This window comes from Trachinotus anak, unplaced genomic scaffold, assembly GCF_046630095.1.
Source record: "Trachinotus anak isolate AG129_WGS33_773 ecotype Australia unplaced genomic scaffold, CSIRO_AGI_Tana_v1 ptg000019l, whole genome shotgun sequence".
Classification (NCBI taxonomy): domain Eukaryota; kingdom Metazoa; phylum Chordata; class Actinopteri; order Carangiformes; family Carangidae; genus Trachinotus; species Trachinotus anak.
Genome location: NW_027273870.1, coordinates 3,648,470 through 3,660,745, shown reverse-complemented (window position 1 = coordinate 3,660,745; position 12,276 = coordinate 3,648,470). Strand labels below are relative to the sequence as shown.

Below are 12,276 nucleotides of genomic sequence, written 5' to 3'. Positions count from 1 at the left end.
TGGTATACATACAACCGCAATAAGTACATTTTCAAGTCTTTTGAGTTTCTAAATGAAGCCTCTTCCCTTTGTAAGTCCTGCCACAACATCCTCTGTAATGTGGATACATGTCAGTCCAAGAAAGGAAACTGAAGTCTGGTTTTACCTTTTTCTTGTTCATCTCTTAATTTTACTTGTAGATTGGTGCACTGTTCTCCAGAAAACCCCTGAGAAAGAACGAGAACTGTTACACTTTATGTATAATAAACATCATCTCAGAACATTTGTGCAGGTAACAGTTGTTTCGTAGATGTGAAGTTTGATGGATTTTAACAATTGCAGTCTATTCACTGGATATACAGATTAAAGGTGCCATGTGTAAGAATTGGGCAACTGTCCAAGGAAATGCACTCTCTGGACCCCTCTCCCCTTCTCCTGCGCCACAGTCGTACTGGCCTTCAGGCGTACCTGGATAAATCCTGGTGGGCTGCTGCATCAGTGGGCCAGTTGGCCATCAAAACATCCACTAACTTTTTACTGTCCATCTCTGAGTACCTGCCATTCGGGGTGTGTGCTATGTGTGTATTCCTCACTGGCCAATCACAACCAAGTCTGAGCCCTCACCCTCATGTTCAGCTAATGTGAGCTTGAATAAATCTAACCTCAGCATAGGGAAGTTGTTGACATGTTGCCAAATCTGCATGGATTGCAGAATATTTTTTTCTGCAAAGGTTTATCTATTTATATGACTGCTAGGTTGCTTTCTTTGGCACTGAAGATGACGATTTCACACCCAGTCTGCCCAGTCAGACAGACAGCGAAGATGTGGTGGCGGTAGGAGTAGAAGGAGGAGATACGAGATGTTGAGGATCGTGAAAACAGCTGGAGCAGCAGCAGGAGAGTGGAGAGAGGATGCATCACAGGTTTATAGCCCTTCTCACAGTTACCACGAGGGACTGAGGGCCACAGTGACTCACTGTTGCCTCCTGAGGTATACAGTGGTATTATGAGATGGGACAGACCAGGGCTAGCTGGTTAGCGTGCTAACTTCATTGGAAATCTCTGCAACACAACATTGACCTAACATCAAAACTGTTATTTCTTCACATTCTGTTGATAGTCTTTGTTAAATGTTTAATATTTTATACTAAAATACTTACATATTGCCCCTTTAATTGTAATTCACCTCTGTTACTGCCATGCTTAACACTGAGTCATTCAGGCACGCACCATTATAGAAACCACTTCATGCTACAGTGGTATCTGCTTTCCCCCGTGGCCAAAAATAAGTTGGGGGGATTGTTATGTGTCACATGAATATATGCGCGCGCCTGCACACACACGCAATGTGTAGTGAGCGTTTCCTGGTGGTTGTCAGCAAGGAAACTGTCATATATATTTTTTTAAAATTCTGCCATTCATCATTGAAGCAGACAGTGTGAACATAGAGAGAATGCCTGTTGTCGTGGTTGGCAAAGAAAATACACTTTGTTAAATATGATTTATAATTTAGGTCCTCGTTCACTGCTGGGAGGCGTCAGCCGTAATAAATAAGGTCAATGCTGAATAATGTGCAGGAATAGTAAAGGACTGATGGTGGCCACCTGTTTGCAGCTCTAGCTTTAGGTAGGTCTCAGAGACCTGGCTTCCTCTGGGTGCTGAGATGTGACTTAAAACACTTCTTGCTGCCGCTTTTAATTATCACGCTTACTTTTGAGAAAGACTATAAATGCAGGTTCAGACCGAATGCAAAGCAAATTTTGGCCTTGCCATGTGCAGTCAGTGTTTATCCGGCCCGAACAGCCGATGTGTCACCAGATGTTAGCGGTAAACTGAGTGGTAATGTTTTCACCAATCGTGCATATGGACTGAATCTGTGTGTGTGTCAGTCCAGTCTCTGACTGATCTCTGAGCTTATCAGCTTTTCCTCCAGCATATTTCTTTTTTCTTTTCCTCTCTGTGCGTTTTTGAAGTAGATTTTTAAAGCCCCGGGGAAGAAGCCGAAACCTCCGATTACAGCGTAAGAATTCTTGATTTTTGTGAACTAGAGCCACATGTCACAGTGTTTTGTTCACATTTTAACGTTTTGTAAAAATCTATTTACTGCTACCTTTTGAGGCTAAAGGAAAGTCACCAAATGTCTTGTTATTTAGTGAACTGGAACTGGATGTATCTATCCTTGCTATCATTAATCTTTTTTAAAATGTATTTTAAAAATCAAAGCAAAGTGGTGTCACTTGATTATGTTTTTATGTGGAGACAGAGTAGATTTCTAAAAATAGACATGTTTTCTTTAATATTCTGCCAACTATTAGAGCAAAGTCAAATTAAGATTCTTGGTCTCGGTCCTGAGTCACAATATTACCCTGCCAAACGGCAATGTCCTATCCAACTGAAATAACTAATTAAAAATCTAATCGGATGAAGCTAGACCCTCTGCTTTTTGACGTGTGTTGTACCATTCAAGAATTGCTGACATGCTCTCACTCAATACTATTCTTCCTCTAACAATGATTTATTGCCGAACCCGCCCTACCTTTTGGCTCACAGATGTGAAACCCCAGACTGCCAGACCATTACAAAATGTGAATAATCTGACACTGTGCTCCAGGGGCTGGAGACCGGACCCCTCCAATGATTCAGCAGCTAAATTGATCCCGACACCTACTGAGTGACTGATGGCATTCCCAGAACCCCAGTGCATCCCTTTATTGGCCAGACTATGTGAGGGTGCATGTGTGTGCGTGTGTGTTTGTGTGTGAATGTAGAGGTGATAATCAGCAGTGGCCGCAGGGACTTTCTTGTCCCTGTTGTTGTGCTGCATGGAGCTGTCCCGGACCGGGTCTCCCAGTTGGTCTCTTTCAACTCACCCCCCTTCTGCCATCCCCTGAGCCCACCTCCTCTGTTATTCCCTCTTAAACTTCCCTCAGTCAACCTCCTGTTTTCCTTTGAAGAGGCTCTGCTTTGATTTCCCAATTTTCTGACACTGGAGAGAAGAGGGGAAGTGAAGGAAGGTTGTGGAGGTACACAGTGTAATTTGTAGGGAAAACGAGCTGGAGAGAAGAGGCTTAAGAGGCTTCGCTGGCTTTGCTGGCTTTGCTGCTGTCGATCAGGAGTAGCTTTGTGGAAGAGCCCCTGCTGAAGCACTCAGCAGCCGGTCTCTTCCCGCCTGCTGGCCTCTCTGTCATCTGTGCATGTAGTAAAGGGAGAGAAAACTAGAGCAGGCTAGAGAAAGTTGCCTCATCAGGATTTGCTGTCTTTGGATCGTGGTAGTTATTTTTGAGGGGGAGTGTTTTTGGAGGTTAGGGGTGTTAAGGCTGCAGGTGGTGCTAAGGAGTTTGTTTTGCCATGCAGCAATCTTGGGATCGGACAAGTTGCATTGAGAGTGTCAAGACAGGCCACACAAAAATGCTGGGGAAAGGACAAAGTGGCGGATATCCACCTGAGACTGCGGGTGAACTATTGCAGAGGTAAGAGGAAATTATGTCCACCACAAAATCAGAGGGTATATACAGTACACGCACATGCCTGGTGCTCACATGGCTGTATGCAAAATTCATCTGTTCCACTGGATTTGGGTGATACCATTCATGAATACACTATGATTTCCAAAAGTAGCTGCGTTGGTGGGAAATGTTTCTGGAGGAGGAATTATATCTGTGCTGAAAAGTCCAGCCGCATGAAATCTCCCGCACTGTGTCGGGTCCGAATTTGACGTCTGTCTCAAAACCTAAGTGTTTGGATATTCTCTATGAAGTACTGCAGTATTTAATGCAGCACCACTGTAGTTGTAGTTGACTCTCTTGTTAGCCTTAAAGTAAAAAGGAAAATATGAAAAAGAGTCTGAACGAAAACTATAAAACTAATTATTCCTTTTTAATTGGGTGTTCGCTTAACACTGAGAGAGAAAAAAAGTTTCCCACCTCACTCCATTAACCTGTAATTTCTGTTCTCTAAATAAAAATAATGATTTAATTTTAAAAATAAAATTATAATTGTGTGTGTGTGTATGAGTGTGTGTGTGTGTGTGTGAGTGTGTGTGTGTATTTATATATATGTGTATATATATATATATATATATATATATATATATATATATATATATATATATATATATATATATATATATATATATATAATTGCAGTAATTTGAACAACTCATGTTCTTTAATTTGCCACTAAATAATATCCTTGTCATTTTTACAAAGCAAATTTGGGACAGGTTGCAGAGTTGAATCTTTTTTATTTTCACAGTGGTTACATTTATTGCAAACATCAAGAAAATGTATAGTTTTTATGATTTATTGTTTTAGAAGACACATAAATGTTATTTACAAGCACTTTTGGAACACTTATATAAGGGTTTGATTATTTTATTATTAAATATAATTAACTGAACTGCTTGCTGCTATGTTCTCTCGCTTAAAATTTGCATCTTTACCTTTAGACAAATCTTATCATCACACAGCAATATACATAATTGAATTTGTGTACATTTGTTAAACACAGGCAATGAGGACACAAAATAACACATGAAACCACTACTTTCATGTTGGACATACCATAACTTATGTCTAAGACGTAAAGATTTTGTTGCATTTGTTACGTTTATCCAGAATTGAGAAATTCTGATGTAATGCCTCTAAGACAAAAATGTATCGGGTGAGGTTATTTGAGTCCGGCCTCTTGCCGTGAACACATGTCAAGGCCCTATATTCAGTTTCTCAGCTTCACTGTATAGCTGTATCTTAGCACTGGGTGCGGCTTTAACACTTTACGTGTCTCGCAGCTTAACAGCAATCCAAAAAAAAAAAAAAAAAGTGCTGTAAATGCAAATGCAAATAGCAAATTCTAGCCCTGGATTGTATTCTGCCTTATGAAGTGTATTCCACAGATGCTTTGTTAAGGGCTGAAGTATTGTGAATTACATGAGGACTGAGTCTTTATTTGTTTTTGTTTTTTGTTTGTTTTTTATTAGACAGTTGTTGGAACAAGCATGTAGTCATAATTTGTTGTTGAATATCAAATTTTCAGCCTTGAGTAGAGAGTGATCCCTTGCAGTCTTACAGCCTCGTATATTGGACTGTTTGCTACTGAGGGCTGTACAGGTTAAGGATTTGTCATGGACCAAGAAGAGATAATGAATAAGAGCAATTTATGTTTTGTGTGAATGCGTTGGTGATATCATTTTATTTGATTATTCTCTGAGCAACAAAGTAAAAAATCCTTACATGGATTTAGAATCTGCTTCTTATTTTAGATTGATGAATTAGAGACGTACTGCCTCACCTGATATCCAGCAGGGTTTTGTATCAGCCAATCTCTTCTTCTGTGTATAATTTTGTATAAACATCTGTTCATACATAATTGCTTAAAGCCACACATAGCTTTGCTAATACTGAAGATTAATATACTCACTGTCAGTTATTTAAACAAGTATCAGAAATTGTCGAAATTAAAAGGTTTCAAATGCAGCTGGGCTTCATGCAAGTGATCGCACAATGTAATTATTTTGCTGTGTAACAGATCATAGATGTTTGGTTTTTTATTTCATAATTAACTCAAGTTTATTTGTATAGAAAAATAGAATTAGGCTCATATTAACAGTGTCTTCCAGCCCGACCCAGGCTTTCTTAGTGTAATGGAAAAAAATGGAAGAAACTTGGTTAAGAGCTAAATCCAAAAAATCAAGACAAACTAATTTAGAATATATATCACATATATTTTCAGAGAATAACAAAAACCTTGTTGTTTGTTCTGTTTGAGACAGAGTTTACATCTGTTGCCATTTCAACACCTGTCAGGTTTTCTGTTACAGGATAATGTGTCTTAACTTCTTCTTCTTCTGCTCTTATATGATATAAAAATCAGTTATTTGTCGTCATTATCTGGACAGGTCATCAAAGATTAAAACTGGGGTGTCTTTCATTCAGTATGTATGTTCATAGATGTCCATCAGGACAATAATCTACAAAAACTTTTTTATGTATCTTTGTTATAATGGTTTTAGAGCTTTGACTATTGCTATAGTGTGTCCATGTATGCACTGTCATAGTGTCAAAAAAACAAACAAAAAAAAGTAAAAAGATAAAATAAAGCTTAGATGTGTGATTATAAATGAATCCACTGGTTTAATAAGTGTAACTCCTTGTTTTGGATCGAGGTGAGCAAGATGTAAAAACTGGTCAGAGACATGTGGTGTGATGAATAATGATGGGACTGACGGATCCAGGTGGCGAGAGTTATGGTTGGATAGTTTGTTGTTCATTTGGTTTTGTGATGAATACTCTGTGATGGATCGTCCTTATACAGATTTGTGGTCAAAGACATTAGTTAAACATGGTTAACATGTTGTGTTTTCACATTAGTGTTCATTCTGTTTCACTTTCCTCTTCTTCTTCCTACTAATTACTTTCCCACCTGCTGGCTCTATATCACTTTGGCACTTTGGAAAGTTGTCTAAACAAATTTCGCCTTGTTCTGCCCGCAGCCCCCTCATCCGTACACTGACGCCTTGAAATGTCTCAGGAATTGCGCTTTTCTCTGAATTCTGCTTCCTTCATGACTTAACCTGAAGACACCAAATGTTATATTGTCTTTCTGACACTCAGCATAATAAAAGGTGCCGTTTGCTGTAAAGCAGGAAAGAATAAATCCTTCCTGTTTGTGGCTAGTTGTAAAAACTGCTAGTTATTTCACAGCACTCCAGTGTCTTAGGCCAATTTCAACAGCATCAGCACAGTTAAGTAATTCTGGTCATGTGACCACATTAGTTATGGTCGTACTACAAACAGAACAGAAAGAAACTGATTTCTATCCCCATGTTGAAGTGTCCATCTGCCCGCCTGTCTCTGTCTCTCTGGCTGAGTACGTGGTTAAACCTTTCAAAATATTACAACAACTCATAATTTAACCTGACTGATTGAAGAGTTTCAGTCCTGTCCCACAAAAGGTCATTAACAAGAGCTTTTCCTCACCTCATATGGCTCTGCCTGAAAGCTTGTCGGGACTTAGATGTGACGATTGATTAGTGAGCTGGCTTTACAGCTCTGCAACAGTGGGGGACTCAGAGAGGGACACACAGATGTGTTTTTGTTTTTGTTTGGTTTGTTTTTTTATTTTTCTTATTGCAGAAATAAAAAATCTACACGATTAAAAAGGAATGGCAGTGTACACTGACTGCATCTGTTGCCTCCTACAGAACGTATTTTGAAACACCATTAGGAGGATTTTGTGGTATTAACATAACATCCTCGCTGCCCAAGGGACTAGATGTTATCTCTCGTTCAACATCAGATCTTATCAGCACAGCTAGCAGCAAGTGGCAGGAGATAAGCTGTGTCCCGGTCTTGCTTATACGTGAGAAGATTTGTCTCCCCTTTGCTTTGCTTAAAGGAATTGTATATTTATTGTGTCGCCCCCTGTCTTACAACCATCTCCCTCCCCCAACCACCACCTTAAGCATGTGTTCATTGCTGTGTTGACACGTGGCAGCAACTGCTAATCTTGATGTTAAACGGCTGACAGTTGCATGGCACCAGGCTGGGACCTCTGAGGCCTCTTAGTTTGCCACGGCCATGTTGGCGTCCGCTTTTGTGGTGACACAAGTCAGGTCTAGGTGCATCTTTTAATCAGATAATTAAAGCAGCATAATGTTGTTATGTAAAACGCACCCATGAGATCAGCCTGAACCACAATGAGGCGCAGTGAGAAGAAGAATTAAAGACTGATTACCTCTAACTAAGGCACAGTAAACTTGTCTTGTGTGCACAAATTCAAAGTGACAGAGCATAACAGCAAAACATTAATTTGCAGCACACCTTTCTGACATGATGTTGGTGTGGGAGGGTTGCACTTCTAATTTTGATGACATCTCGCTCGTGTTCCAGTTGAGTTTGAATGCACTTATTGTAAGTTGCTTTAGAAAAAAACAACTTGAATGAATATAATGTTATGTAATCTGAGCTAGCACTCCATCCAGGACAGCTGAGTTAACCTGTGCAACCCATTCTGATTCATCTCTCCCAAAACTTTGTTCACGTAAAACATGGTGGACAGAATAGTCTTCTCTACTGAGGCCCCACTTTATGATTAAAGATAACAAGGTGCAATAATTTCACTTGATTCAACACACATCATTCCCCATTTTGACTGATTCCATTGCCAAAACTATGAAATGCTCATTCATGCAGTCTTTAAAATGTGTTCGTACAAACACCAGTGCACCCAGGATTCGTGAAGACAGCCCTCAAATAGTGAGAGAAAATGCAAGAGAAGATACATTTTTATATAGAAATCTTGGCAACTGCAGCTTCAATTCTTTGGTTGGTTTCAGTTTATCTCCTATATTACTGTATACATTTTTACTGTTTACCATTATGTCAGTGATTGCGCAGCCCTCTGACGTCAGGTTTTATCAGTAAACATGTTGTAGATTTTTGTCTTTGGTTCTCATCCTGCAGCATCGAGTATTGTGCCTCAGCGGAAAAGGGTTTACTGGCGTTGAGTTGGTAGACTTAGCGGGGCTAACCATCTGGAACAATGGGAGTGGCCAGAGTTAAAGGGGCTTAAATGTCTTTATACACTGTATCAGCATTAAAATATAGCAATGAGAAAAGAGTGCTGTCAAATATTTCCCTCTGTATATATTTACCAATGAGATTTGCACATAACTTGGAAAGGCTTGAGTGGGATACACCAGTTAATCCTAAAATCATCACAGTTTCAGGGTTTAGTTGCTTCTATAAATGACGCTGTAATGTGACTCAAATGGTCTGATGGCCTTCTGATTTGACGCAGAAAAAAATGCCAGCTTGTGCAGTATTAAGTAAAATGAGAAGCTGTGATATAGTTTGTATGGCTTGAACTTCGTCACGCGGTGTCATCAGTAACAGCAGCAGTGGCTGGTCAGTTATCTATTAATGGGAGTGAACTCTTATAAAACTGTATTGAGTGTAGTTCTGTTGCACTGTCCTCTGCTCTGTGGCGGGTCACCACAAAACCGGTGTAGATTAGCAGGATTGTTAAAGTAGACAGTTGCACTACTCAGAGCGTTGCAGTTTCGCCAGTACAGGGCTCCAAATAACCTCAATATCCGCCCACCGTGAGTTGTACTTGTGCTGAAATCATTTGTCAGCGCAGGCGTGGACACTTTCAGGTGGTATAAAATAAATGACTGTAAACTGTGTTTTCTTTCCATCTACTTTTGGACTGAAAAAGCTGTAGTTACAGCTATGAGGACAAAGAGTTAACTGACTAACATTTTGACTCCTTGGAAAATTGAACAGCAGTTGACCTTAGCTCAAACTACAGGACACAATCAATCAAGTACTTTGGGATCAGCTCTTCATCACTGCCTTTCCAGTCCTTAATGCTTAAATATATGAGCTGGCAGAGTTTAAAGGTCTTGGAGTAAACACAATCTAAATTTAAAGGGTTGTTCATATGAAACTAATGAAGTGCTCTGACCCTCTCAGACACTTTAAGGTGCAGGCTGCAAGACTCATATTAAAATGAAACAAACTTGCAAGTGTGAAATTTTTGAGACTATAAGAAAGATCTTAAATTCTCTGTGTGTTTGCATAGTGACTGTGTTTTTGTTAATGTGTGTGTTTTCACGTGCTTCTATGGGTTTTGAGTGTTTATGTATTTTATATGCATATATGAGAATTACATACATTTTACACTTGAAATTTGAGTCCAAATTTACATAATGAGAGCCCTAATCATCAGTAATATTCTCATTGATTATAGTAAAAAAAAAAAAAAAAACCCTGGGAATTGAAGGGAAATGACATCCATGTCATCTTTCTTCTATCAATTCTTAGAGACATGGTCCCATATTTTATAAAGAGTCTTAGAAGAGCCTACTATACAATTAATTTTGTCTGTGTTGAGAAATAATATGTAATAATATATAACTTTACATTTGATATATGGCCATCCTCTTAGACTATATAATGCCACTGTCAGAAGCATTAGACAAGATGTTAAAAGTGTTACGCAGAAATGCAACCAGTTTTTCACACATCCAAACCATATGGTGCAGGTATTCCTGATGCCGCATGCAGAACTTCACGCATTGTGGGATTAACAGAGACCAGATGTCATTCATTCCAGTAGGATGAATGAATGGACAGTAAAGGACTAAGACCCCTTGTGGTCGTTGTTTCCTGGACGCATTTTCCCATAAAAAAAAACTTGTGTGTGACTTTATTGATTGTAATGTATATATCATCATTATTTATCATCATTTTTTGGAAACCTTCCCCTCCCATGATCACATAAATACTAACCATTTGTCACTGATTATTAGAACCAAGCTACACAATCCAGCCTACACGATTTGGTCAGGATAACTGCCTGCTGTTGAGTCAAAAGGCAGGACAACAGGGATACCCAGCCGGCCGGGACTCTGGTCCAGCAAACCGTTCCACGGTGTCAGTGACAGTAATTACATGGTTAGAATGTAACACTGTATATTCTGGACGAGATATTATTTCTTGAATGAAGAAAGTTATGTAACTGAAATCAAAGCTGGATCTGTGCTTTAAACATGATGTTCTGTTCACATAGTCTAGATCAGTTATCCACTTCTTCACCAAGAACCTCATTTACTTCTTGTTTATTTGTAAAGGTGATAATATTTTAAATGTGTGAATCCTGATTCCCTGCCCTCAAACTGCAAAGGGCAGATCTGTCACTGAGACTTGTGAATGTGCACGGACAGTATTAAAGGAAAGTGAAGGAGTTTTTGGCAGCAAAGTATTAGGGAGTTAGTTCCTCAAAAATGTCCTTGTGAGTTATTTTGTTGATCAGGTACTGTAGGTAAGAGGCAGTGTAGGTGAGGTTGGGTACGTGGGCACTTTGCTTGAATTCATCATAATTAATCCCTACATTTGGTTCCATGAGTCACAAGTGAGTCAGATACTGTTTTAAGAGCTTGTCAATACTGAGCTATTTTCTTCTGACAAGGCTAACACGAACACGAACCTCGACTCCTTGTTGTCAATTATTGCTATTCAGAATATAAAATTAAAGGCTGCTGCAACTTTGCAAGCCACATAAAAAGTTGCTTTTTGACACTTCAGACATTAAAGCAAAAGCTCACACTGACATTTTTGTAACTTTCCTAAACTGACGTCACTTGCCCCCTCGTGAACTTTGAGTATATTAAAGATATAATTTAGACTTTAGTCGATAAATCATTTACAAATCAAAAGAAACATTTTCCATGAAAGGGACAAATTAATTATGCAGAGTGACCAAACAAACTAGAATTTAGATGTTTTTGTGATGTGCTTATTCTCATCCTAGCACTTGTTATGCAGCACTTCATATAACACAACAGTAGAGTTTCTTTTAAATAAAATATGGGGAAATAAAAGGAATGAGCTGAATTTATTCAGTGTGTGTGTCAACCTAGTTAATGATTAGCAAAGTTTGACCTGGAAGTAAGATGCTATTTGCAAAAAGAAAGTTGGATAGACTTAAATGATTAATAATAGATCATTATTGGCTTCCAGTTTTCCTAATTAATAGAAGTGGATCTTTGTTTTGATCACCCTGCCGTGGGGCCACGCCAGCCATCAGCACAAGGTCACACATCACACATGGTTCAATGAGACGCCACAGCTATGAATTTCGAGAATGTACTGAATGCATGTTGCCCTACAGGTTTAACAGTAGGACATCAGGGGTGTCTAAGTGACACATAAAACCCACCTCCTGTTTTAAGTCCCACGCAGCCACTCTGCTCTGCTCTGTTAGGCCGGCACCAACAGCTGAGGCCCGGGGACATTGTAGCACGTGTGCTCACCCCAAAGGCATCTTGCTTTCGTCTAGATGGTGAGAGGGCCGGGATACAGGAAATCAAATTTACTCTACCTCTGTGGAGGACAGGTGCAGCAGGACAGTACACTCGCACGCAGACGCATCAGAAATTATGTCGTATTAACAAATTAAAGGAACATACAGACAGGAATTGATTAATCTGTCTTCCAAAGAGAGATTTGTTTCCATCCATTTCAGCTCTATATGAAGTCAATTTTTGTAAGAGATTCGACCACAATATATTTATTGCAATTACTGTTTTTGTCACTTGAGTACATGTTCACACTGCTAGATGCTGGACACACACTCTCTGCATGATCATCCCTCACTCAAGATTTTGTTCATATGTAATGTTTGGGTTTGGTACCCAATTTTAAAGCTTCCCATGACAACTGTTTTTGACACATTAACTGAAGCTAATTTCTAAAAAAAAAAAAAAAAAAATCACTCTTTTTGCTCACCCAT

General features: G+C 39.2%; 1 protein-coding gene across 1 annotated transcript in view; it reads left to right on the top strand.

Annotated features, from left to right (window-relative positions):
- Positions 1-3,244: 3,244 nt before the first annotated feature.
- Positions 3,245-12,276, top strand: part of rbm20 (RNA binding motif protein 20) — a 46,765-nt gene continuing 37,733 nt past the window's right edge. Inside the window, exon 1 of the mRNA XM_071505170.1 lies at positions 3,245-3,449. Within this exon, the coding sequence (XP_071361271.1) occupies positions 3,328-3,449 (122 nt within the window). The 5' untranslated portion in view covers positions 3,245-3,327. The remainder of the gene's footprint in view (positions 3,450-12,276) is intronic.